Here is a 24,232-nt window from a genome sequence, read left to right as displayed (position 1 = left end):
TCCTCTCCAGGCTGCACACCCCCAGCCCCCTCAGCTGCCCTCCCCCAGCCTTGTTGGGAGTCCTGTGGCAACCCAGCACAAGCTGGGTGGGCTCAGGTGGGTTCCTTGCCCTTAGCTGTGCTTGCCCAGCCACAGCCAGGTTTTCACAGGGAAGAGTAAGAATTCTGAGCAAGGGTTGGGGCTGTGCTGGCTGTGGGGAGTGTGGGAGACCCTCCTTTGGATGTGGGTGATGGAAATGAGCTGCTCTGTGACCCATGCAGCCCAGCAGGAGTATCCCAAGGTGTTTGGCCAATGTTGAGGAGGGTAACACCACCAAGCTCTGCGCTTTATTTCCTTTTATCACTCCAAAACAGCCAGCAGTGCTGTTTGCAACCCCAGCTGCAAGGCCTGGGTCTGTGGGAGCCTCTCCTTTGGCCCAGTTGAGCAGAAGTGTTGATTTTCTCCCCTGCTCCCTGTGAGGGTTAATCAGTAACTGAGGGCAGCCCGGGGAGCCCAGCCCCAGGGCACACAGCATGGTCCCAGCTCCTCAGCATGGAGCCTCCTGCTGCTCTCTCCTGCTGCTCTCTCCTGCGGTTTCTGGAGGCTATTAGCAACTCGATTGATGAGGGCTTGTTAATCATGTCTGCCCAGCTGCATGGAGAGGCTCCTGTTCCACTTTTGAGGCTGGGAGCTATGATTTGCTATTTGCAGAGTCACAGAAAGGTAGTGGCTGGCTGGAAGGGACCTCCAGAGACCATCAAGCCTGCCCCCCCTGCAAGGGCAGGGTCACACAGGAACACATCCAGGTGGCTTTGGAGTCTTCCTGCCACCTCTCTGGGCAGCCTGCTTCAATTAAAGTTCCTCCTCTTCTTATGGCCCAGTTTGTGCCCATTACCCCCAGACAAAGCCTGGTCCCACCCTCCTGACACCCACCCTTGAGGTACTGATCAGTATTGATGAGATCCCCCCAGCCTGCTCTTCTTCTTTCCTCCTCACAGAGATGTCCCAGGCCCCTCAGCACCTTTCTATCCCTTTGCTGTACCCTCTCCAGAAAGGAGATTTGTTCTCCAGCTGCCAGGGTGAGCATGGAGGGGGGGATTACCCCTTCAGCACCCAGAGAGGAAGGCTGTCTGGTTCCTGTCTCAGGAAATGAGCTTCTCCTCAGGTTTCCAGGGATTTCATGCCCATGCTCCCAGCTCAGCAGCCCCCCAGACAGAGACTGCCCCCAGTAAGTGCTTTGGGGGAGTGTTTGGAGATGACCCAAGGGTGGTGCCTGGGATGCTCTGCAGGGTCCAGTGCCCCCAGCTGCCTGGCCTCTGGCCCACCACCTCCCACTCCTCATTTCCCTGGCCATCATTTCCTTTATCCCCTTCTTTTGGCCCTTCCTCTCCTTGTCTGTTTTTCTCCTGTTTGTTGTCTCCTGGTTCTTCATCTCCCTGCCTGTCGTTCCCCTATCCATTATCTCTTTGTTCACTGCCTCACTTTCCATTGTCTCCCAGACCATCCCTTCCTGACCCTATCACCTCTCCATCCACTGCCCCCTGGTCCTTCATCTCCCAGTCCATCATCCCCTGCCCATCTCCTCCCAGTTCATCACCTCCCAGTCCATAACTTCCTCACCCATCATCTCCTGTCCTCCATTGCCTGTCCCTCGCCCCCCTGCCTATTTCCTCCACTCTTCCCGGGAAGCAGCCCCGAGCCCCCCGGGGCGTCCGGCGGCAGGCAGTGCCCCACGGGGCCGCGTACCCATCCCAGCCGCGGCGGGGACGGGCTCGGTGACCCAGCGGGGGCCAAAACCCACCCCGAGCGCTTTGAACACCCCTAGGAGTTCAGTGGGTCCCCGGCCCCTCCGTGGCCGCTGCCGGGCCGGGCGGGTCCCAGTACCCGGTGCCCGGGGGCGCGACGGGGCGGGGCGGGAGGCTCGGGGCCGCCCCCGGGCACGGCCCCCAGTAGCGGCGGGAGCGGAGCGGGAGCGGCGGGAGCGGACCATGCCGTACCTCTTGATCAGCACCCAGATCCGCATGGTGAGCCCGGCCCGGGCGGGCACCGAGGGGCACGAACGGGGCGGGGGGGATCTGCCGTCGGGACGGGAGCGGCGGGGCACGCTCAGCCCCGGCTGCACCGGGCACCGCTGCTTCGGCAGCCCCCGGGGCTGTGCTGCTGCTGGGGGGATGTGAGGGGCTCTGGGGGTGATGCCCAGCAGATTTAGGGGGTCCCCAGCACGGTCATGCTGTGCCCCGGTGCGAGGTGCCCGGCACGGCCATGCCATGCAGAATCACCCTGGCACCCCCACCACCCCCACACCTCCATCACCCCATCCCAAAGGGCAGAAGGTGCCAAGGAGTAAGAGAGTCCCTGGGGCTCCGCACCCCAGCTCCTTCCCCATTAACCCTTCCCAGCCCAGAATCCAGAACTTGCTGTCGGAGCTGAGGAAGCTCAAAGGAACCAACCTGGGGCTGCTTGTCCTGGCTCCTGCTTTTCACTCCAAAGTGGGTTCAGGCTGGGGAACACCGACGGAGCCGGAGGGATGGGCACCGCTGGCACTGGCACTGCTGGCACTGCTGGCACCGGCACTGCTGGCCGGCGCTGGGCTGAGAGCTCTCTCTCGAGCCCCTTGTGTCCCCTGAGGGCACCCAGGAGGAACTCTCTTTTCCTGCCCTCGCTGGTGAGGAGCTGATAGCTGTGGGTCTCGGGGGGGCTCTCCTTTGCCCAGCACAAAGGAGAGCCACAATAGAGGGGTGTGGGTTTGTGGTAGGAAAGGGAGTAACGGTGAAAAGAAGCAGCTGGCACCCTGCTGGGGGTTGGTGAAGCTGCTGAGCTGTCCCCTCACACATCCCACGCCCAGGGAGCTGGGAGCAGGGACCTGATGCTGGCAGCGAGGGCTGGGGCCGTGCCAGTGGATGGAGACGAAGCATCTGTGGGGGTCACAGCCTCTAGGAGGAGGCAGGAGACAGCTCAGCGCGTTGCCCCTCTGGAGCCTTGGGAAGTTGCTCTCCAGCAGGACATAGCAAACACCCCCCCCTGAAAGCTGGCACTGGGCCCTGGCTGGGCACAACCCAGCCTGGCCTTGCTGTAGGCTCAGCTTTGCTGCTTTCCCGGCAGTGCCCCGGGGCAGGGATGTGTCACTGCCCCCCGGCACATCTCCTGTGGGGCTCCCAGCGTGGGGCAGCAGGCAGTAGAGTGCCCTTGCCAGCTCCACAGTGCCCGTGCACCACAGAGCCTGGCACTCGATCCCAGCGCTGCACAAGCGTTTCTGCCCGGGATGGGCTGGGGGATTGGTGCTGTCAGGGGGCAGACCGCCCCTCTCTGCTGCTCCCTTCCCCTGTCCTGCAGGGCACTGGGCACAAACTGGCACGCAGGAGGCTCGGTCAGCTCTGCTGCGGACTTCCCGGGAGTGGCTCCCGGAGGAGCGGAGCCGCCGAGAGCTCAGCCAGCAGGTGGCCCCCCAGGAGCAAAGCCACCAAGGTCCTCTCCGGGCCGGGCAGGCGGCTCGCAGCGACCCCGTCCGCCGTAAAGCTCCTACTGGAGCCGCCGCGGGGAGCGGGCAGGGAGGAGCCGTGCTGCCCGCAGCGCTCACCGCCGCTTCCCTGCAGGAGGTTGGCCCCACCATGGTGGGGGATGAGCACTCGGACCCCAGCCTGATGAGCTTCCTGGGCGCTACGAAGAGGAACATGCTGGGGAACAACTTGTAAGTGCTCCTGGGTGACACTCCAGGCTCTCTCCTCTCCTTCCCTACAGAGCACAGAACATTCCCCCCGCTTCGTTCCCTGCGGCACCTCCTGGCTGCGTGCTTAATCCCGGGACTAGCTGATGGTGGCAGGACCTTGCCCTGCCTGCTGGTGCTCACCGAGGGAACATTGCCTGAGATTTCATTCAGTTCTTTCTTTTTCCTTCCTCTGTCCTCACTTTCGGCACCTGACCGACCTCCCCCCACTCCCTGCCCCGGGACGCTGGGGGTCTCACCTGGCATGTCCTGGCACGGTCAGCATTTGAGTCTCTGCCTTCATCCTCCATGATCCTGAAGGTCTTTTCCAGCCTAAATGGTTGTGTGACTCATCCCACCCTTACTCCTCACAGACAAACCTCTGCCTCACTACCATCTCCCCCTTATAGCCACCTCCAGCCCTGAGGTGCTCAGAAGCAGTCAGTGCCATCCCATCCTGCTCTGGCTGGGGCTGCTGTTGGTCCCCAGCCACCCAGCACTCTGTCCCTTCCCATTCAGCTCTCCCCACTGGCACTGGGAGGTTTCTCCCCATTCTCTGCCACCTGAGCCAGCCCCTCCTGAGGCTCTTTTTTGGGCTGTTGGTCTGAGCTGGAGCCACTTCCCACCATGTCCCTTCTCACCCCAGCCCAGCCCCTTCCCACCCCAGCCCATTGAACTATCTGTCCTCAACCCCACCTGGACATTGTGACCCTGGGCAGCCTCCTGTGGACTCTGCTGGAGCAGAGGGGTTGACTGGATGATTTCCAGAGGTGCCTTCCAACCCCCACCATGCTGGGATTCTGTGGTGAGAACCCTTCTGAACACAAACTCAGGGCACTGCCAGCTCCCCCCTGCTTCAGGGAGGCTTGGTGCCAGGCCCCTTGCCCTGCCCAGCAGCTTGGGGTGGCTTTGCTGGGCTGAGCCATCTCCTGCTGCTGCTCCCATGCCTGTGGGTGGGCAGGAGATTGGCAGCAGAGCTTTGTGCTGGTGCCTGCCAAGCCCAGCCTGGGAGCAGGCAGGGAGTTATGCAATGGGAGAGGGGAGACCTGGGGGGGGACAAAGAGGCTTCCTGGAGAGAGAAGGGAGATGGCTCCTGGGAGACGGGAGCAAGGGTCCCTAGGACTGGGACGGAGGAGAAGGAGATCAAACATGGCTGTGGGGTCTGCCCCAGGAGGTGCAGCACTGTTAGGAACCAGAGTCCATTCTGCTTGCCTGGGAGAAGGGATCTGAGCACTCCACGGGGTTTGCTGATGGACTGCCCACCTCCATCCCTCCCTGTGGCCTGGAGCATTCTGAGCTCCCTCCTGTCCCACCTGGCACAGCCTGTGGCAGGGCAGCTCTGCGGTGTCCCCCTGGCACATCTTCCCTGTTTGAGCAGCTGGGGTGGAGGAAATCAGCTGGCTGGGCTGTGGCTGCTGACACCCCAGGGGCAGGGCAGCAGGCCAGGAGGGAGAGCTCCAGCTGCTGAGCTGCCAAAAATCCAACCAGGGATGAAAGCTCCAGCAGCTGCCCCACGGCCCAGCAGGATTTTCCATCCAGCCCAGTTCAAGGCTTTGCCAGCAGCCAGCACTGAGCTGGGTCCCTGGCTCTGGCACAGGTGGCAGCAGGGCAGCCAGGGCAGGGGTTCAGCCCTGGGCAGTGGCCTCTCCAGCCTCGGGTGGCTTTTCTGTTCCCTGCTGGCATTTAGCTGGGGGGGAAGGCTTTGCAGATGCTTCCAGCCACTCCATCCCGACCCAAACTGGTCCCACGGGGAGGCAGCAGCATATCTGATGGGCAAGGCATGCAGCCCTTTGTGTCCCTGCACACGAGCTGGAGCCCTGGGCAACTCCTTCCCTCCTGCCCGCCGCTGGGATGTGAGCCTCCTGCAGATACCAAACCAACCCCTCCTGCCCTGCTCCCTCCTCTGCACGATGGGAACGGCGTTCACCAGCCCCAGCGGGGCCCCGGGGGATGTGGCAACCCTCTCGGAGGAGGAATTAAGTTCAAAGACACTTCTAATGATAGCCATTATCTGCACCCCACATCTGTAATTACAGCTAAGTATAGGCTGTCCCGGGGAGCCGGAGCGAGCTGCTCCATCCTGCTGCCCTGCCGGCCGCAGGGGCGCTCCCGGCCGCGGCGTGCAGCCAGAGCCGGGCCGGCAGCGACTGGGGACCTGCTGTGAGGGGGAAAACGAGGAGAGCCTTTGCTGAGGTGCCCAAACGAGGCGGCCAAGGCTCCCGCAGCCCAGCAGCAGCAGCAGAGTGAGTCACCCCAGAGCTGAGCTCTTCTGGAGCTCATCCCAGCTGCTGGAAGAAACCCTGCAGCCAGGAGCTCTGCTGCAGGAACAGGGAGGTGCCGACTCCTGCACCATCCACTGCAGCTCTGCTGCCTGCCCACCTCACTCATAGGCTCACAGGCTAGTCTGGGTTGGAAAGGACCTTAAAGCTCAGCCAGTTCCAGCCCCCTGCCTTGGGCAAGGACACCTCCCACCAGCACAGGCTGCTCAAGGCCTCATCCAGCCTGGCTCTGGACATCTCCAGGCTTTGAACCTCCACAACTCCTCTGCCCCTCAGCACCCTCATGGGGGGCAATTTCCATCCCTTTTTCCTTCAGCCTATTCTGCCTCTGTGGTGCTGCTCTCCCCCCCTGCAGTCAGCCTCACAGCTTCAGGGGAGGAGCAGCCTCAAGGGCTCAGGACAGCTCCAGAGCCAGCAGAAACCAGGGCATAAAAGCTGGACAGAGATGGCAGGTGCCAGCTCTGGACACCCACAGCACAGACTGCCAGAGCAGGGTGCTCCGCCTCAGCCAGAAACGAAGCCCTTGGAAAACCAGGAACATCTCATCCCAATCCCCACACTCTTAGTACAGGGTTTAAACACAGGCTCAGACTGGTTTGGGTCAGGAGGGACCTTGCAGATCACCCAGTTCCAAGCCCCTGCCCTGGCCCTGCTGTTTGTCATTTCTCAGCACACCTGCACCCTCCTCCTGTGCTCTTCCCAGGGATTTCTGCCTCCCTTTTCCTGTCAGCTCCCAGCTGTGGGTGCTGCTGAGCCCTCTGCTGCAGCTCCAGCCCAGCTAACCAAGCAGCACTTGGCTTTGGCCAGCCAGTCCTCAAACCACGTTTCAGCTGACCACAGCCCTCCCCTTTGGGCTGAGCTTTCTCCTTGCCTGGGTGGTGGTGGAGCTCTGTTACCCAAAGCACTGTGCCACACAGACACGGTGCCAGCTGTGGTTGCTGTGGCTCAGCAGAGCCACTTCCCCCGGGAGCTCCTGCTCCCTTCCTGCCCAGCTCAGGTTTCCTCCTCCTGCCTGCTTGCAGCTCGGAGTACTACGTGCAGGAGGCGCCGCGGGTGGTGCTGGACAAGCTGGAGAGCTGCGGCTACCGCGTGGTGGCCATGACCGGCGTGGGGCAGACCCTGGTGTGGTGCCTGCACAAGGAGTAGCAGCAAGCCTCCTGCCTGCCTCCTGCCTGCCTGTGCCCCACAGCCTGCTGGACATCACCCACACAGCACGGACACCAACACTCTCCCTGCCTTTCCTTCCTGTCCCAGGCTCTGGGGCACGGGGGAGGAGGCACAGCTGGGGCTGGTGGAAGGTTCCCATCCTGCTCCTTCACCAGTGGGAGGAAGGAAGGGCTGCCCAGTCCAGATGAAGTCAGGCACTGAGAGCAGATGGCTCCACCTCTGCACTCAGTGCCACCTCTTCACACCTTCACCATCTCCTACTTACTGTGCGCTGGAGGAAGCTCCAACAGTCCTCTGCCTCTTCCTCAGGGCCACCCCGGAGAGGTCCACGCTGGGCTGCGAGGTCAGGGCGTGGGAGTAGGGAGGGCAGGCCAAGCATGGATGGCATCCACCTCCTCCCTGAGGTGTGAGCAAGAAGTGCCCAACCTACAGTGCTCCCTGAGAACCCAGCAGCAAGCCTGGTTCCTCTCCTTGTGCTTGGCAGCAGCCTTCTGCCCCCAGGGGTGCTGCTGAGGTGTACCCCTGGGCCTGGAACAGCCTGAGAGCAGCAGAGGAAGGGCTTGGGGACGCGCTGGGCACAGGCTCTGTAAGCTCAGCTGAGCAGCAGCCACGCTGGGTGGTTTGGGACTGTGCCTGGGCTGGGGGTGACACCAATAAAATTCCTCTCAAGAAACCTTTCTGGGCATTGTCTTAAATAACCAAAACCCTCTGGGTCCATGGCTCCTGAACAAGCCAGGAGGAAGTCGAGGCAGCTCCAAGGCTTGGTGCTCACAGCTGGGCACTGGGCTCTGGCACTGCCCAACAGGTTAATGCACTTCCTCTGCAGCCTCTGCACCCTCTCTGTTCCCCACGCTGGAGGGGGATGGGGGCTGCACTGCTACAACAGCTTTAGAAAAGGAGGTTTATTGGCTTAACTTAAACAGCTCTGGAGCTGAAGAGTGCTGGGTGGGGAGAAGCTGTGCTCCGGGGCTAGGTGTGAGGCTCCTCCTCCTCTTCCCGCTGGAGCTGCTCAATGAGCTGCTGCCGCTCTGCTGCCTGGCGCAGCCTCATCATCACCAGGCTCTCGTAGTCTCGCTCCGACACCACCGAGGCCTGGGGGCAGCAAGCAGATACAGCCTGTCACAGGCGAGCCCCAGCCCCTGCACCACCCCAGAGACCAGAGAAAGGGTTGGGGTGGAAGGGACCTGAAAGACCATCCAGTCCCAACCCCCTGCCACAGGCAGAGACCTCTCCCACCAGCCCAGGTTGCTCGAGGTCCTGTCCAGCCCAGCCCTGAAGTCCTGCATGGATGGGGCAGTGCCAGGTAGGGTGCCCAGAGCAGGAGCTGCTCCAGAGCTGCTGGCAGACAGGAGTGGGGCAGGCAGGCAGCACCATCAGCTGTGCCTGCTGGAGCAGCCTGGCTGTGGCTGGGCACTGTGGGCAAGCAGCCTGCTCTGCAAGCGCAGCCCTGGTGCCCCAGCTCAGCACAGGGGTAAGGAATACAACCAGCCAGGGGGCTTGGAAAAGACGTCTAAGGTGATCAAGTCCAATGATTCTCTGACTCTGCCAGGGCTGGGGCTAAGCCATGGCCCTCAGCACCACATCTCTGCCTCTTTTAAACACCTCCAGGGATGGGGATCCGACCACCTCCCTGGGCAGCCTGTGCCAGTGCCTGAGGACCTTTCACTGAAGAAGTTTCTTCTGTCCAACCTGAACCTCCTCTGGGGCAGCTTGAGGCCATTTCACAGAATGCCAGGTTGGGAGGGACCCCAAGGATCACCTGGTCCAACCCTTCCAGGCTCTACCTTCCCATTTCCAGGCAATTTCCTCTCACTTGTTAGGAGGGAGAAGAGACCAAATGCAAGTGGCTGCAGAAGGAAGCCCACCAGCTCTGTTCCTGGAGCTGCCACAAGGATGCTTCAGAGCCCAGCAGCTCCTGGAGCCTCTGTGCTGTGTGGCAGCAGCTGGCACGTCCCAGGCTGACTGCAGACTCTACCTAACACAGGTGGGCAGCAGATGACAGCTGCTCCCAGGGAGCAAAGTGGTGGTTCTGGCACTCTGCTTGCACAAGCCACTGAGCATTAGTAGGTGGCCTCACTGTTTTGGAGGTGTTCCCAGTGCTGCTTGGAAACATCCATCTCCCCTGGCTGACAGCTCAGGTGGAGCTAAGAGGAGTCTTGACAGAGGGTGAATGAAAGACTCTCACATTCACTGCTCTAGGAACTAGAGCTGGTTGTGCTTTGAGGACACCTGAAGCAGGAGGGACAAAAAGGCAACAGAGCAGCTCAGTAAGGCCTTCTCTAGGCTGGCAAAGAGCAGCCTGAGGGGGATCTCATCAGTGCTGATCAGTACTTCAAGAGAGGGTGCCAGGATGGGAGCAGGCTTTGTTCAGTGGTGCCCAGGAACAGCACAGGGGACAGTGGGCACAGGCTGGAACATCAGAAGTTCATCTGAACAGGAGGAGGAACTTCTTTAATTGAAGGGTGCTGGAGCCCTGGAGCAGGCTGCCCAAGAGGGGTGGTGGAGTCTCCATCCCTGGAGAGATTCCAGACCTGCCTGGATGTGCTCCTGTGTGACCCTCTCCGGGTGACCCTGCCTTGGCAGCAGGGCTGGACTCGATCTCTGCAGGTCCCTTCCCACCACTACCCCTCTGTGACTGCATGAAACTGGGGCAGGTGCAGGTCTGTGCTGGTGTGCCCTCAGAGCAGCTCCTCCAGCTGTGGGGCCAAAGAGAGAAGCCCACAAGAGATGGGGAATGAGGAGACCAACACACCCTGAGGGGCATCTGGGGAGCTGCAGCAGTGTGCACTGTGGCTGAGAAAGCAGCAGACTGCATCAGCCTCCAGAGGCAGAACCAAGCTTCAGAGCTGCTGCCCACCAACCACAGAGCCTCACTATCATCTCCCTGGCTGAATGAAGCAGCCTGGATGAGACTGATGCAGATGAATCACCCATCCAAACCTGAATCACCACCCTGACACTCTGCATTTACATTTAAAACAGACAAGAGATTATTTCTGGCCTCCTCTGGGAGCTGTGCTGATCCAGAGAGCCATCAGGAGAGCACCAGGAGAAGCAGCAGACAGATCCAAGATGGGCTACCAGTCCCTGAGAGCTCTCCAGCAGGCTGGGAGCTGCTAGGAGCTGTCTTGTGCTCCAGCAGAGCGTGGGCTGGAGCTCTGCTGCTCCACACACCTACTTCCTGCAATCCTGGCAATTACCAGCAGCGTAAAGCCCAGGTTCTGACGTGGCTGACTCAGCAAGGGCTTGGCTCAAAACAAACACTTCCACACAGAGAGCTGCAGCCTGGGAAGCGGTGACAGGAGGCACCTGAAGGGAAGGAGGACTTGGGGATTCTCTGGGTCCCAGCTGGCTGCACCCTCCCTGGGCTCGCTGCTCCCAGCACTCCGCTCCCTGCCGGAGGTGCTCGCGGCTCTCCCAGCACTCCAGCGGCTTCTCCTCGCTGCCTGCTGGACTTGGGTGCTGCTCCCACACGCAGTAAGTTTATTTTTCCTTCAATCCCCCCAAAGTTTGTCTTCTCCACCTGCATTCTGCTGCTTTTCAGCTTCCTCTGGAGCGTGCTCCATCGGTTTCCTCCGGAGGGACTGAGTCACCATCTCCCCTCCCGCCACCCACGGAGCTTTTGTGGTGCCCTTCCCCGAGAAGGTGCCTGGTTACCATGGCACCCAAGTGCCCTTCTGTTCTAGATGCTGGATCGAGTCTGTTCTCATGGTGACTGTGTGCCTCTGCTGTTCCTCAGCAGCTTGCTCCTGAAGCGGATTCCTACCCTCAGCCACTCCTGCTCCTGCTCCCTCGCACCGGGACAGCGACCAGCACCCAGGGGGAGGTTTGCATTTCCTGCACTGCCAGCCTCTGCTTTCCTTCCAGCCACGAGAAGAGGGGAGAAAGAAGCTGTTCCTGTTGGGTGACTCGCTGCAGCTCCTGCAGCTCCAGCCCAGCACCTGGCTGTGAGGAGCCAGCAGCCTCCTCCCCGCTGCCCTCCACCAGCATGGACACGTGGCGGAGAGGCTCCATTAAGTCCACAACCTTCTTCAGACGCTTCTCACTCAGGAGGCACAAAAAGCTGGGCAACCAAGTCATCCTCCTGAACCAGAACAGCCACACTCTGGACAGTGATGGCCAGTGCCAGAAGAGGGAATGCCTGAGGGACCTGAAGGACAAGTCCGATCACCTCTCGTGCCAGAGCGAGCAGAACCTGGCCAAGGCGCAGGCGCCTCCCAAGCCGCCCCGGCTCTACCTGGACAGCTCCAGCTGCCCCAACATCATCGACCACACAGAGTCTCTCTCTGACATCTCCTTCTCTGGAGCTGCTCAGCAATACCACAAAGCCACTCAGACTCAGTTCCACAAGGAGCAGGCTACAGACTGCGGGAGCCCGGCGGCAGGCTCCCGGAACGGCAGCGCTCTGCCCGACCTCTCCGACCCCTTCCTCTCCTTCAAGGTGGACCTGGGGCTGTCGCTGCTCGAGGATGTTCTGCAGACCCTCAGGAAACAGAACCCCAGGGATTATGCCATTTGAGGGGATTTAGCCCTGAGCACATTGCCCTGCTGCTGCCAGTTTCTCCAGCCCTGGGAGGAAGGGTGCTGCAGCACTCCTGCTGTGTGTGGCCTGCTCTGCTGTCCTCACCTCACCCCCCACAGACTCTCCTTGTCCTTGCCAAGGAGTCCTCTGGAGCAGAGCACAGCCTGCTGGAACCTCCTGGGCAAGCTTCCCCTGTGCACACTGGGAATCTCCCACACCTGACTGCACAGCTGCTCCTCATGGACAAAGGAACTACTTGGCCATAGACTGGTTCTGGGGCTGCGAGCCGGCGGCACAGGGACAGCAGGGCACATGGCACAGCCTCTGCGGGTCAGCAGCTGGCACAGAGACAGCAACACTGCACCTCAAAGCCATAGCCACGGTGAGGACTGAGACACAAACTCTTCTTTCTCCTCCCACCATGTCTGGATGTGAAAAATCAAAGCTGCTCTTCTTTTCTCTCTGTTGTCCTTGTGGGTTTCTCCTCCCCCAGCTCCAGTGCAGTTGGCACTCTCAGCCTGGGCACAGGTAAGCACCCACCTAGGTGGTTTGTTTGCCCTACTGGCAGGAGAAGGAATGCTCCCAGATGCTGCTGCTGGAAGCATGCACTGATCTATCAGCTGTACAGATGTGGAGGAATAAATGTGTCTGTGACTGGAAGTCTCTTGTTGCCTCATTTTGCTGGGGGCAAGCCAGGAAGAGCCCAGGCACCGAAAGTACAACTGGCAGCAACCAAGAGCTATCCTCCCTGGCACTGCCAGAGAGCTCTGAGTGAGGGTGGGAAGCAGTGTGGCTGTGCTCCCTGGGCTGGGAGAAGGCTGGAGCTTTGTCTTCCCTCAAGGAGTGTGCACAGCTCAGGCCAAGTGCCAGCTTGCAGAGGAACAAACAGCTCTGTACCCTGTGAGCTGGGCAGGGGAAGGGCTCTGCCAGGCAGGGGAAGGGTGAGCTGTCAAAGGCACACTGCAGGAAGTACTGGGTCACCAATTCTTACCTTTTGTCACAGCTAGATTAGGTACCAGAGCTGCTCTTAACCCACTCAAACCTCCAGCACCCAGCTAACCCCAAGCTGGCCACACTGCAGAGAAGGCAGAGGTGGCTCTTGAGCTGCTGGAGTCACACCAGAGAACAGAACCCAAAACGTTCTGAAACCTCAGAGCAGCTCAGAAGAGATGCCAGTGCCAGGCAGGGAAGGCTTTCCTCTTTGTGTGCCTGAAGGGGTGGCCCCAAGCAAGCCAGGAGCACTGGCAGGGAGATCCCAGCACTGAGGGATCCCAGCAGGAAGACCTTCTCAGCAGCCAGGGCTTTGTGATGCTGCTGTGGGAAAATGTGCTCTTCAGAGCTCTGTACAGCTGTGGTGTGCCCTGCAGAGCTGCAGCCATCAGCAGCCTTTGCCCTTTAACAGCTCAGAGCAGCACTGGCCCCCAGCAGCTTTTGGGTGTCCAGCAGAACTTGGCCCCAGCAGCCCTCCAGGAGCTGCTGGCCAATGCACACCCACTGCTGCAGAAGGGAACAAGCCAGGCCTGTGGGGCAAGTGCCTGGCACCCACTGCCTCCTGACAGCACCACTTCTCCCCAGCCAGCCCTGCTGCCAACCCCCCCAGGCCTGGCTGGCAGGAGGCTGTCCTTCCCTGGAAGGCTGTGGAGCACACTGCTGGCTGAGCTGCCCAGGCAGGGGTGAGCAGGGTGCTGTTGCCATGAGAACACTCCTGAAGCAGAGCTGCATTTGCAGGCTGGGAACAAACCAGGGGGTGGCTACAGACAGAAATAGGAACAACCTGGAGGGAGCAGCAAATGGAAAGTGAGGGCAGCCTAAACCAGGATGAGATGACTGCAGCTTGAAAGCAAGAACATGGACCCTGGTGTCTGGGAAGCCAGGCAGGGTATGAAGGAGGAGGCAGGGAAGGGCCTGAGGCACTGGCAAGTGGCATCTGATGACCTTGTTCTGTGTAGTCCAGAGGTAAACAGCTGAGGACAAGGCAGCTAAAAGCCACACAGCCAAGAGGAGCCATGACTGGACCCCAGAGTTTGGAAGCCTCCCAGTGGAAGCAGAGCAGCTTGGAGATCTCAGCCTGGGCACCAAGAGTGCAGCCAACACAAAGCAGCAGAAAGCACAGAGAAGCACCAGCAGTGCAGCTCCTGGGGAGGGAAGCAGGCCATTGGCCACAGCCCCTCACCCCTGAGAGCTCACAGGGGGCTGAGGAGGCTGTGCTCACCTCCTGCACACACAGCAGCTGCAGCTCCACCAAGCTAACCTTTCTCAGCAGGCTCCACACCAACCCAAGCCAGGGCTTCTGAACCCACAGAGGCAGCTCCAGCTGCACCACCACCCCTTAGGCAGGCCTGGCACAGAAGGGCTCAGAGAAAGCCAGGCCCTTCACCAAGAGCTTTGCAGCTCTGCTGGGACCCACACATGCTGCCATGAGCACAAAGCAGCTCAGCTCAGGAAGAGCTTTCAGAACCAGCAGCCTGTGGCACCTCACCTGGGATGCCCTGGGCTGAGTGGTGCTGTCAGAAGGCAGAGTGCTGGCACTGCTCTGGGGCTGGCCCTCCAGCCAGGAAATCTTGAGGGGGTTACTCCTCAGGCCAACTTCATTCTTCACAGCCATCTCCTGGCAATGAAAACATTCTCCCATCAGCCTCTGAACCTCAGACCCCACTGCCCCCCAGGGCACTACCCACCATGGCTTTCTCCACCTCAGCCACACAGAGCACCAACAATGAAAGTTTCACAGCTGCCCTGCACAGGAAGCAGCCTCTGAGGGTCACAGCTGCATCAAGCACAGACAGAACCATCCCTGCCAGCCACATCTGATTAACAGCCACAGAAATGGGGGGGGCTGATACCTGGATGTGAGAACAGTGGCAAGAGGAGAGGCTCCTGTGCACTGTCGGTTCAAGCTGCTGAAGCACTGCCAGTAGGGCAGCCAGTGAGCTGTGTCCACAGCCACACCAGCTCTCCAGGAGGAGCCTCTGCACCTCACTGAGCACATCCCCCAACGAGAGCTGAGTGAGCAGCTCAGGGCCAGCTCTCAAAGCAGTCTGTCTCCCCTCTCCAGCCCCAGCCAGCTCATTTGTGCAGGGCCTGCACTGGGCTGGTGCCTCCAGCTCTGCCACTCCCTCCAGCCACCTGCACCTTCAGACTCTCACCACCCTTCTCCCCTGCCTGAGTGACCAGGCAGCATCTGCAGGCTGTCAGCTGGGCAGCCCCTCCCTCCTGCAGCACCCCTGCTTGCCCACTCTTCCCACACACACATGGAGTCTGCCAGACTTACAGCAGCCTTAACTGAGGCAAACTCCACCACTGCACTCCCAGTCTTCCTGCTGGAGATCAGCAAGTTGAGCACATCTCCATACTGCTGAGACAAAGGGAGAGAGGGAGGTTAATTACAGAGCCAGAGGAGATGTCGAGTTCATGCCTGGCATGAAGGCAAAGAGCAGACATGTGTTTCCACAAGCAGGAGGCTCCAGCTGACACCCTGCATGGGGCTCCCACTGATCCCAATCTGTCAGAACTTCTGTCCCTCCAGGAAACAATCCTGGGGCAGGGAGCTACACACTGCTCCCAGCAGCCCCAGTGCAAGAGGGCTGCTCACTCAGTGTGCTGCAGGAGGTACCTGGGTGCAGGGAAAGCACAGACCAGCACTGGGATTAGTCAGATCAAAGGTCTGGCTGCTCCTGCCTCTGACTTCCCACAGCAGCCAACACCCAGCGCTCTGAGGGAAGGCAGAGATGGACACAGGCAGACAGGGCATGAGCCCCCAGTGGGAAGGGTCTGCATTTGCTGTGTCTCAGCAGAGGTGCCAGCTGGGGAATGCAGCACGCAGTGCCCTCTGCAGAGGGCAAGAGAGAGCTGAACAGGAGAGAGGAAAATCAGCCTCTGGGTTTACAGCCCCCCAGCAGCTACTGTCCTCCCTTACACTGAGCAGGGGAACAGCAAGGAGGAGGAAAGTGCCAGACAGGACCTTTTGCAGGATCTGCAACAGAACTTCCTCTGTGTATCCTCCTCTGGTCTCATCCTCTTTCCTGCATTTCCATTTTAGCTGGAAAATAAACACAAGAAGTTGGCTGTGCCCATTTCAGGATCTGCTGCCATGCCCCATGCAGCTCCTGCCACCTGCACAGGACCTGGGTTTGCTGTTTACAGCAGCACCCCAGAAGTGCCAAGAGAGTGTGAGCAGCATCTCAGCGTGCAAAGGGAACAGGGAGAAACATTGCTCAGTGCAACAGCAAAGCTCAGGCTGCACCAGGGTCATGAGCAGATGCTTTGCCAAGCGTAAAGCAGAGGCAGCTCAATTTCAGGCTCCAGGGCAGACAGTAGAGAAGAGGGTGAGGGAGGAAGGGTAAGGCAAGGACAGGAGCAGGGTGCACACAGACAGAGCTGATCAGCCCCTCCTGCTTTCCCAGGCTGCATAATGTGCCTGCAGCTCTCACCAAACCCAGCTGGGTCAGGATGTCTTACTTTGAGTTTTGGAGTTATTTTGTCTTCTGCTCTGCTTCTGTCTTGCTGGCCTGGAGAGGGGAGAGAAAAGGCCAAAACAGCAGGGAGTGAAGGCTCCTCAGCTAAAGAGCATTTAGCACAGACCATGGCAACAGCAAACACTCCTGGACTGCCACCACAACACTCCAGCCCCAGAAGGCAGCAGAGGATGAGGCTCTGGGAGTCTGCTGTGTGGGAGAGGCTAACTGCAGCTGCTGAGCAACTCCAGGCAGGGAAGCTGCCTGCTGCTGTGTGGCAGCACAGAAGGCAGAGGCTTTCCAGCCCAGGGTGTGCTCATTTCCTGACACTGCTGCTGCTCTTTGTACAAATGTGTCCAAGGAGCAGGAGAGAACCAAGGCCCAGAAAGTGAAGCCTCAGCAGCCACAGATGAAACAAAACTTCCTGCTCCATGCCCAGCCCCTTGTGGGTGGCAGGCACTGGGAGCTTCTTGAGGTGGCACAGAAGTGGCAACAATGACAACTCCATTTATGCAGACTTGGACCACTCTGCTGCCAGCCTTCCACCCTGAGTGCTGCAGCTGTGGCAGAGGCTCCAGCCTCCCTGCAGCAGGCCATCTGGGGTCAGTGCTGAGCAGCAGCAGCAGCAGCACGGTGTGGAGGAGCAGGATGTGACCTCTAAGCAAGCAGCTCCACAGAAGCTCTTCTGGCTTATCTCTGAGAAAGGTGCTGAGCAGGATCCTGTACAAGGCTGCCACAGGAGAGCTGGAGACTCAGTGCATGCTGGCTGAGGGCTCCAGGTTCACCTCCTCTCACCTGGCACCTGCTGCTCCCTCTCCAGCCGGATCTGCTCCCGGATCAGCCTCTGCTGCTCCTCCAGCTGCCGGGAGCCCTCCTCCCGCAGCCGAATTATCTGTGCCAGAGGGAGACCAGAGAGGGCTGAGGTGCAGTGCTGTGCTTGGCTCATGACACCCAGGCTGTCAACAGGAGCTTCTCTTTCCACCCTCCTGCTTCTCCTGGGGCAGCTCCACTGCGTGCCCCAAACCGCGCTCCCAGCCCCTTAGCCGGCACAGGACCAGCGGCTGCTGTGCCACAGGGCAGACCCCCAGGGCTGCCACATCTGCCAGGCTGCCCCCACCTGCCTCTCCTCCCTAGTGCCCATCAGCCCAACAGGCTGAAGGAGGCAGCTGTAGGGAGAGCTGCTGCATCCCATCCCATGTTTTCATCACGACTGTGAGGACTTCCAGCAGCTCCTCCCCAGAGAAGCAGGGAAGTGTCAGAATTCCTCTTCACCTCCTCTTCCAGCGTTCTTCTTGTCTTGATCTCCTCCTCCTCATTCTCCTGGGCCTGGGCTTCTCGTTCTCTGGCTTCCAGATCTGCAGAGAAAGAGACAGAACTGAAACAATCCAGAGAGCAGAGCTGGGGGCCCACAAATGTGGGTACCTCCGGAGCAGAGTCCTGACAGCCCTGCTCCAGCTCCTCTGCCCTGCACAAGGTATCAGCAGCCTTGGCAGTAGGTAAATCTCCCAGCTCCTTCCCTCTGACTGTGGGAGATCTCAGGTGGCTACAGCATTGCACTGGCACAAAGAAGGCTCAAGCAGGCAGCAGGCTACTCGGTGCTGAATTCATACAATCAGCTTGGTTGGGCAAGGCCTCTGAGATCATCAGGTCCAACCACTCACCCAGCACTGCCAGGCAGAGAGAGGAGGTCTCCCCTCAGCCTCCTTTTCTCCAGGCCCAGCTCCCTCAGCTGCTCCTCCCCAGCCCTCTTCTCCAGACCCTTCCCCAGCTTGGTTGCCCTTCTCTGTACCTGCTCCAGCCTCTCAATGCCCTTCTGGGAGCGAGGGGCTCAAAACCAAACCCAAGATTTGAGCTGTGGCCTCACCAGTGCCATTGCAGCAGTGGAAGGAACACAAACATGCAGCCAGCAATGCCTTTGGCCCAGGGGGAGGAAGGTTTCTGCTCCTTACCAAGCTTCACTTTCTTTCGCCTCTCGTCGAGCTTCTGTGTCCTCTCTGCCGCCTGCTTCTTCGCCCTTCTCACTCTGTCATAGGCTGCCTGGCAGAGAACCAGCACACCAGGGTGAGCAGGGACAGAATGGGAGGTGATGAGCAAGGGCAAGACCAGACACTGCAATGCTGCAAGCAGGGCTGAAGCATCTTCTGCTTCTCGCTGATGCTCCTCCTGGGAGTGCTGGAGCTAACACAGAGACCCTGAGCGCAGGAGGGGAAGCCAGGGCTCTCCAGATGGAGCCTGAAGGGGTGAGGAGCTCCAGAAGTGACTGCACAGTGTACTGGAGAGAGTCTGGCCCATCTTGGGGGTGGGGGGAGAGAACATTTTGGTCTCCTGAACATAGCAAAAGCAGCTTTAGGGGTCCTGGCAACAGAGCAGGCTGGGTTCAGAGCAAGGCTTTGTGCCTGAGGAGGCCTACTGCGTGTGAAAGGCAACTTCACAAGGCAGATGTCTGACTCCTGTGGATGTGAGAGATCAAACTGCACAAGCAGCAACACATCAAGGGGCACTCTGCAGACCCAAGAGCTGGGGCAAAGAGGCAATTTCACCAGCACCTGTTTGAGGCCTGCCCAGCACTGCTCTGTGGTAGGTGAAGCCCAGAGCAGCAGACAGGCTCAGGCCCTACCTGTACAGCAGCCCCTGCAGAGGGGAGCACTGCTCTTCTTTCAGCAGCCAGAGCAGCTGGGGCTTTCCCCCCCTGCATGGAAAGGCTTTGCTCAACACTTCTCCCTTTTTGAAACACAGAAGCCAAAGAGCTGCTGGGTGCCAGAAGCTTGACTGCCCCACAGAGGGGAGCTGAGAGGCTTTGCTGGCATTTGAAGAGAGTCATTCCAGGTTCTTAGAGCTCACCACCTGCACTGGCAATGTCTCTCTCTGGAGCTGCTTGCTCATTTTTGGCTTGGTTTTTGTTCCCTCCCTTCACATGTCCAAGGACTTTCAGGCCTGGAGCAGAGGGCACTCAACCACCTCCTCATGGCAAGAAGAGAGCTCAACCTACACCTGGCATCCTGCAGAGCTCCTGCAGCAAGGGGACAGAGCCTGTGATCCAGCTTTTTGCTTTCCCAGTCTCTGGTGCCCCATGGAAGGGCTCCAGGGCTCACACTCTGATGTTATTTATGTGTCAGACCTTGGCTTCAAGGAGCTGCAAAGGCAGAGCTGCCACAGGGCTTTGCAGCCCCTGGCCAGTGGTGCTAGCAGTCATTTATCATTTCATCTTCCTGTGCCTGGCACTATTAAAGTCAGTATCTCACCCTCCCCACAGAGGCAGAGCTACTCCCAGCACATCTCTTCAGACAGAGAACAGTGCCCAGGTTTTTATCTGCTGTTTGATCTCATGGGGATCCAGATGGAAAGCAGACAAGGCTCACATTCACACAGGCACAACTGCAGAAGAGAGCAGGACAGGCAGGGAAAGAGCTGCCACTGCTCCTCCAGCATGGTTGCTGACAGCTACCCCCCACCAAGGGACCACCATCCTTACCCTTGCTGCTGCATCTGTGAGCACAGCTAAGGCCTGGGAGAGCTGGTGGAAGAGTTCCGCTGGGAAGGAGAAGAGAAGAGCGTGAGGTGCAGAGAACCAGGCTGTGCCCTGCAACCCCTCAGGGAAGGGAGCTGCAGAGCAGCAGGAACAATCACCTTCCCAAAGCATCCCCAGGCCACCCTGCAGCCAGGGTCAGCTCAACTCAAACCTCAGTGTAACTGAAGGAGCAGAGCCTGGACCCATTGGATCCCACAGACCCCTTGGCACCACGCATCCAGAAGCAGCCCCCTCAGAAACCTTGCTCAGCCTGCAGCTCCCCACAGCAAACAGATTCTCCCTTTCACCACCTGCAGCTTTGCAGCCTGCATGTCACACCAACACTGCTCCCTCCCCTGTCACATCCATGTGGCCTCCCTGCATGCTTCACTTCTCGAGCTCCTGCAGCTACCCCTCCCTGGCTTCACTGTGCTGCAGCCCATCCAGCCGGCAGAGGCAGGATGCAGAGTGTCCTGATGAGTGCCCTCCCTCTAGTCACCACCACTGCCTGTGGCTGCAAAACCCAAACCCAGAGCAGCTGCAGAAGCCAGGCTGTGCTGGCAGCTGAGGTGGCACTGCTCACAGGACACAGGATTTCATCTTCCCATTGAAGTTGTGACTGCAGGAGGTATGAATCAACCCAGTGAGCAGCCAGCACACGCTGGGCACCGTCTGGCTGAGGGGCTGGGGGTCATGCCCCATGGGGGAAGACTCTGAGGGGTGCAAATATGAATTTCAGCACTGGTTTAACCCTGCTGCCTCTAACTCCAGGTGCACAGGGTCAGCCCTAGAGCCCAGAGCTCTCTGGCAGCAATGGAAACAGCTTCTGGCCCTGCATTTGTGCAGCTGCCGTGACACAGAGGCAGAGGTTCCCTGCAGCAGGTGCAAAGGCAGAGCTGAAGTCAAGCAGAGCCACCTGCAGCTGTGAGGACAGCCAGGAGGAGCTGTCTGTGTGCCCAGCTCACCTGCTCTGGGGTTGTCTGGGTTCTTGTCTGGGTGACAGCTCAGGGCCTTCTGCCGGAACGCTGTCTTGACCTGCGGGAGGCACAGGAGGCTACTGCCAGCTGCTGGGAAAGCAGCTTGGGAAGCAGAGACCCCAGAGCACTGCAGAAGCAAAACCAACCCCAGACTGTTCTGAGGGTTCTTCTGTTGTAGGCTTTGCTGACACCAGCAGGAGGCTGTGGCTGAAGCCCCATCCATTTGCATTCTACCTCTCCCAGCCCTGGCAGAAAATAAAGACCATGCCTGGAGCTCCAGCAGCTCCATTACCCCCTTGCTTGGCCTGCCAGTGAGCTCTCCAGGGGACAGCAGTGTGCCCCTGTGGCCAAGAAGGCTAATGGCATCCTAGGGTGCCCCAGGGGTTTGGACTCGATGAGGTCCTTTCCCACCCCTACCATCCTGTGACTGTCCCTAATGAGCAAGAACCTCTGGAAGGCTGAGTGCTGAACCTCAGGGCTGTGCTTTGCAATCTCACTGTGCTGCAAGGACAGGCTCCTGGGGCCAGGACGCTTGGCAGGCAGGCAGCCATAGCCTGGGAGCCTCCAAGCTTCTCAGAGCCACAGGTTCCACTTTTAGCTGCTTTGTGTTGCAGCAGTCAAACCTCACCACCAGGAGAGTCAAGTCTGGCTCAGCAGGGCAGAGGGACACTGCTCCCTGCACCATTCACTGTGAAAGTGCTGAGCCTGGCAAGGGGAAGACTGCTTGGCCACAGACTGCTCCGTCTCCTTTACACCTCGCGGAAGGATCAGCTCCCTGAGCAAGTCTCTGCTGCCACAGGGCTGCGGCAGGGACCCAGCGGCGGCAGGGCAGCCAGGCAGAAGAGCTGCTCCGAGCGCTGCAGGGAAAAGAACGAGCAGGGGCCTGGCCCCACCTGCTGGACAGGGCTTCGGCAAGGGAAATGTGCAGCTAAACCTGGCCTGGCCTCTCGCCTCAGCCCCCAGACCGAGGGCGTTCAGCCCCCTGTGGCTCAGTCACAAGCGGCACCAGAGCCCTGGCGAGCTCCGGAAAGGCTTTTCCAAGCAGCGAGGTTTCACTACCTGATCAGTCCTGCCCCACGGCCGTGCTGCTCTGCCTGCCGAGGAGCCCCGGGGGTGCTGTGAGTCACTCCACACAGGGGTAAGCATCCTGTCCCTTTGTGCATCCCATCTGCCACCTTCCCATTCCCTTAGACTCACAGGGCTCAATCTCTCCTCCTTTCCCCAGTGCCTAGCTCAGTGTGGAATCTCCAGGCAGCTTCCAAGCTACTTAGTGCAGACTGCAGCAGCCCAGCTGTGCCCCGCGGTGCTGCTGCTGCTCCTTGCTGATAGCCAACAATGCAATCTCCCTAAGGGGGAAATCGAAGCTTTCAAGTTAAACTTTGTACACTTACTGATGGTCCAACCCGGAGCCTTACAGCCCTTGAAACATCACTTTCCCAGGCCCGTTCCCAGCTCAGATCTCGTGTGCAGTGTTGACCTACCCATTAAATATTACCCCCCCAGGCACACGTGTAATTTCAAACCACAGAAGGGACGGCATGACCTCTGGGGACCTCCAGCAGCTACAGCAAGCTCTAACGAGTGGGGTTCAGTTAAACACAAGGAGCTTTCCTCCTGCGGGCACACAAACCGACCAAGTGAGAGAAGCATGGTCTGATGCGAGCGCTGTAGCTCTCCCCAGACGGTTCCAGGCTCCTCCAAGCCAGGTCGCGCCCCAGCCCCACAGGCTCCAGAGGAGCCAAGGGAAGGCCGGCAGCAGGGGAAGCTTCCCCAGCTGCGGGCCAGGGCAGCGCAAGCACACCGAGGCAGCGCTTGAAGCGATGCTGAGCGGAGCGCCCCGAGGGAGGGCAGCGCGCCCCGAGGCAGAGCAGCGCCCCACGAGGGACGGCAGCGCCCCACGAGGGACGGCAGCGCGCCCCGCGCCGCGCCCCAGCCGCCTCCCGCCCGCGGCCCCGGGGGCAGCGCTGCGCCGGGGAGGGGAAAGCCTCGCTCCGAGCGGGGCCCCGGGAAGGCTTCCGGCCCGCGGCCCTGACCTCCTTCTCCGATGCCTTCTCGCCGACACCCAGCAGGCCGTAGAGGTCCAGCTGCAGCAAATCCTTCCCGACCGCCATCCCGAGCCGCTCCGCGCCGCCGGGCAATGCACTCCCGGTGTGTGCCGGGCGCTCTGCGCAGGCCCTGCCCCAGCGCCGGCCGGGGGCTGCCGGGAGATGGAGTCCTGCGGCGGCTGCTGCCTGCCACCCGGCTCTCCCTTCCCCTTCTCCTGCTCTTCGCAGCAGTTAACTACTCCCTGCCGCAAGCAACTCAGGGCCACGCTTGGAGCAGGTCCTGGAGCCCTGGGGGCTGAGCTCGATGGGAGCAGCAGAGGAGGGCCTTGAAGGGTAGGGGTGAGATCCGAGCCCCCAGTCAGTGTGTCCTGGGAGAAGGGGGCTGCAGGCGCGGGGCAAGCAGCCAGCTGCAGCTAAGAGCTCGGAACCAAGCCTGCGTTTGTCCTTTTGGCTGTGTCCCGGGGGAAGTCCCAGCATGGCCGAGCAGAAGGCTCCACAGACCCAGAGCACCTCCCCTGGGATCCCACAGCCCTGCCAGGTGCAGGCATTGGCACATTCCTGAACGCCAACCCCGACCCACCAAGGCTCCAGCCCTGGAGCATGCTCTTGCACGGCAAACCTGGAAGGCATCACCGGAGCCCGCCCGGCGGAGCCAGCCCGGCGGAGCCTGCAGTCGGTGCTTCTGCTGGCGACCACTGAGAGCACATTGGCCCCCGGCAGCCCCCCCGGCAGCCCCCCCGGCAGCCCCCCCGGCAGCCCCCCCGGCAGCCCCCCCGGCAGCCCCCCCGGCAGCCCCCCCGGCAGCCCCCCCGGCAGCCCCCCCGGCAGCCCAGGGTGCCTTGCAGCACTGCTGTGGTGGCCCAGAACTTGGGAGATCTTAGAGGAGTTCCTCTCTCTTCTACCGGGCAGTCCAGCACTGGCCATAGGATGCTTTCCAAAGGGCGTTTTATTCCCCCCGAGGCTGGAGCTGTCTTCCGCATGTGGTGCCTGAAGGCTTGAGCCTCCGCCACGGAAAGCTCCTTCCAGGAGACCTTGTTTCCGGATTACCCCCAGCGCCGGGATGCCGAAAGCCTCCCGGACAAACAGGCTGCATGGCAGTGCAAAGACCCCCGAGCGGACGGGCGACCGGCGGAAGGCACTGCCGCGGCTGCACCTCGCCCGCACCCACCAATGGCAGCCGGGCCCCGAGGGGCGGTGCCTCGCCCGCACCCACCAATGGCAGCCGGGCCCCGAGGGGCGGTGCCTCGCCCGCACCCACCAATGGCAGCCCGTGGCCGTTCGGGGCTGTGCCTGTAAGGGGCAGCGCTGGGAGGCTCTGGCTGGCTGCTTTGGCACAACCACGGGAGCAGTCGGGTGCTCTAAACCAGTCTCGTTGGTGGATTGGCAGAGCGCAGCTTTAACTTGAGTACAGCTGGACTCTTTTCCCAGTTCCTTCCTTTCCCTCTCCCAGCCTGGCTGCTTCTGGGCTCCCTGCCAGAGCGACCTTGGCTAAGATCAGCTCTAATCCTGCACGCGCTTTGGAGGCCTAACCAACTTTCGTCCTTACTAATTACCTTTTCTCTCTCTGGCCCTCTGGGAAAAAGGAGGTAGGGGGAGAG

At 60.3% G+C, this 24,232-nt stretch overlaps 3 protein-coding genes across 5 annotated transcripts; 2 read left to right on the top strand and 1 right to left on the bottom strand.

Moving 5' to 3' along the window:
• The first annotated feature begins 1,921 nt into the window (after nucleotides 1–1,921).
• Nucleotides 1,922–7,792, top strand: GCHFR (GTP cyclohydrolase I feedback regulator). Its single transcript, XM_068148635.1, has 3 exons — nucleotides 1,922–2,003; nucleotides 3,573–3,667; nucleotides 6,984–7,792. Exons 1-3 carry the CDS (start codon nucleotides 1,968–1,970, stop codon nucleotides 7,105–7,107), a joined length of 255 nt encoding a protein of 84 aa, XP_068004736.1. The 5' UTR covers nucleotides 1,922–1,967; the 3' UTR covers nucleotides 7,108–7,792.
• A 223-nt stretch (nucleotides 7,793–8,015) lies between these two features.
• On the bottom strand, nucleotides 8,016–23,739 carry DNAJC17 (DnaJ heat shock protein family (Hsp40) member C17). Of its 2 annotated transcripts, none has more exons than XM_068148511.1 (11): nucleotides 23,537–23,739; nucleotides 20,578–20,647; nucleotides 19,577–19,635; nucleotides 18,054–18,141; nucleotides 17,377–17,459; nucleotides 16,900–16,996; nucleotides 16,109–16,158; nucleotides 15,612–15,689; nucleotides 14,922–15,002; nucleotides 14,130–14,258; nucleotides 8,016–8,220 (listed from the first exon to the last, which is right to left on the bottom strand). In XM_068148511.1, the coding sequence occupies exons 1-11, from the start codon at nucleotides 23,612–23,614 to the stop codon at nucleotides 8,098–8,100; spliced, it is 936 nt and encodes a 311-aa protein (XP_068004612.1). In that variant the 5' UTR covers nucleotides 23,615–23,739; the 3' UTR covers nucleotides 8,016–8,097. The 2 variants fall into 2 exon arrangements, with proteins under 2 accessions (XP_068004612.1, XP_068004611.1); XM_068148510.1 differs by lacking the exon at nucleotides 23,537–23,739 and adding an exon at nucleotides 22,623–23,164.
• On the top strand, nucleotides 10,391–12,305 carry CUNH15orf62 (chromosome unknown C15orf62 homolog). Of its 2 annotated transcripts, none has more exons than XM_068148512.1 (2): nucleotides 10,391–10,605; nucleotides 10,871–12,305. In XM_068148512.1, exon 2 carries the CDS (start codon nucleotides 11,117–11,119, stop codon nucleotides 11,645–11,647), a length of 531 nt encoding a protein of 176 aa, XP_068004613.1. In that variant the 5' UTR covers nucleotides 10,391–10,605; nucleotides 10,871–11,116; the 3' UTR covers nucleotides 11,648–12,305. The 2 variants fall into 2 exon arrangements, with proteins under 2 accessions (XP_068004613.1, XP_068004615.1); XM_068148514.1 differs by having other exon boundaries at nucleotides 10,396–10,605; nucleotides 10,868–12,305.
• Nucleotides 23,740–24,232: the final 493 nt, after the last annotated feature.

Source organism: Melanerpes formicivorus, unplaced genomic scaffold (assembly GCF_026170545.1).
Source record: "Melanerpes formicivorus ecotype bairdi unplaced genomic scaffold, bMelFor1.0.p_v2 SCAF_16, whole genome shotgun sequence".
Classification (NCBI taxonomy): domain Eukaryota; kingdom Metazoa; phylum Chordata; class Aves; order Piciformes; family Picidae; genus Melanerpes; species Melanerpes formicivorus.
This window is presented reverse-complemented; position numbering and strand designations above follow the sequence as displayed.

Bases quoted from the DNA above. Each gene is read 5' to 3' on its own strand.
- GCHFR (XM_068148635.1), top strand. From the start codon at position 1,968: ATGCCGTACCTCTTGATCAGCACCCAGATCCGCATG. The intron at 2,004-3,572 runs GTGAGCCCGGCC...GCTTCCCTGCAG, and splicing joins TCAGCACCCAGATCCGCATG to GAGGTTGGCCCCACCATGGT. The intron at 3,668-6,983 runs GTAAGTGCTCCT...GCCTGCTTGCAG, and splicing joins AACATGCTGGGGAACAACTT to CTCGGAGTACTACGTGCAGG.
- CUNH15orf62 (XM_068148512.1), top strand. From the start codon at position 11,117: ATGGACACGTGGCGGAGAGGCTCCATTAAGTCCACAACCTTCTTCAGA.
- DNAJC17 (XM_068148511.1), bottom strand. From the start codon at position 23,614: ATGCGGAAGACAGCTCCAGCCTCGGGGGGAATAAAACGCCCTTTGGAA. The intron at 18,142-19,576 runs GTAAGGATGGTG...GTTCTCTGCCAG, and splicing joins TCACAGATGCAGCAGCAAGG to GCAGCCTATGACAGAGTGAG. The intron at 15,690-16,108 runs GTAAGACATCCT...TTTATTTTCCAG, and splicing joins AAATAACTCCAAAACTCAAA to CTAAAATGGAAATGCAGGAA.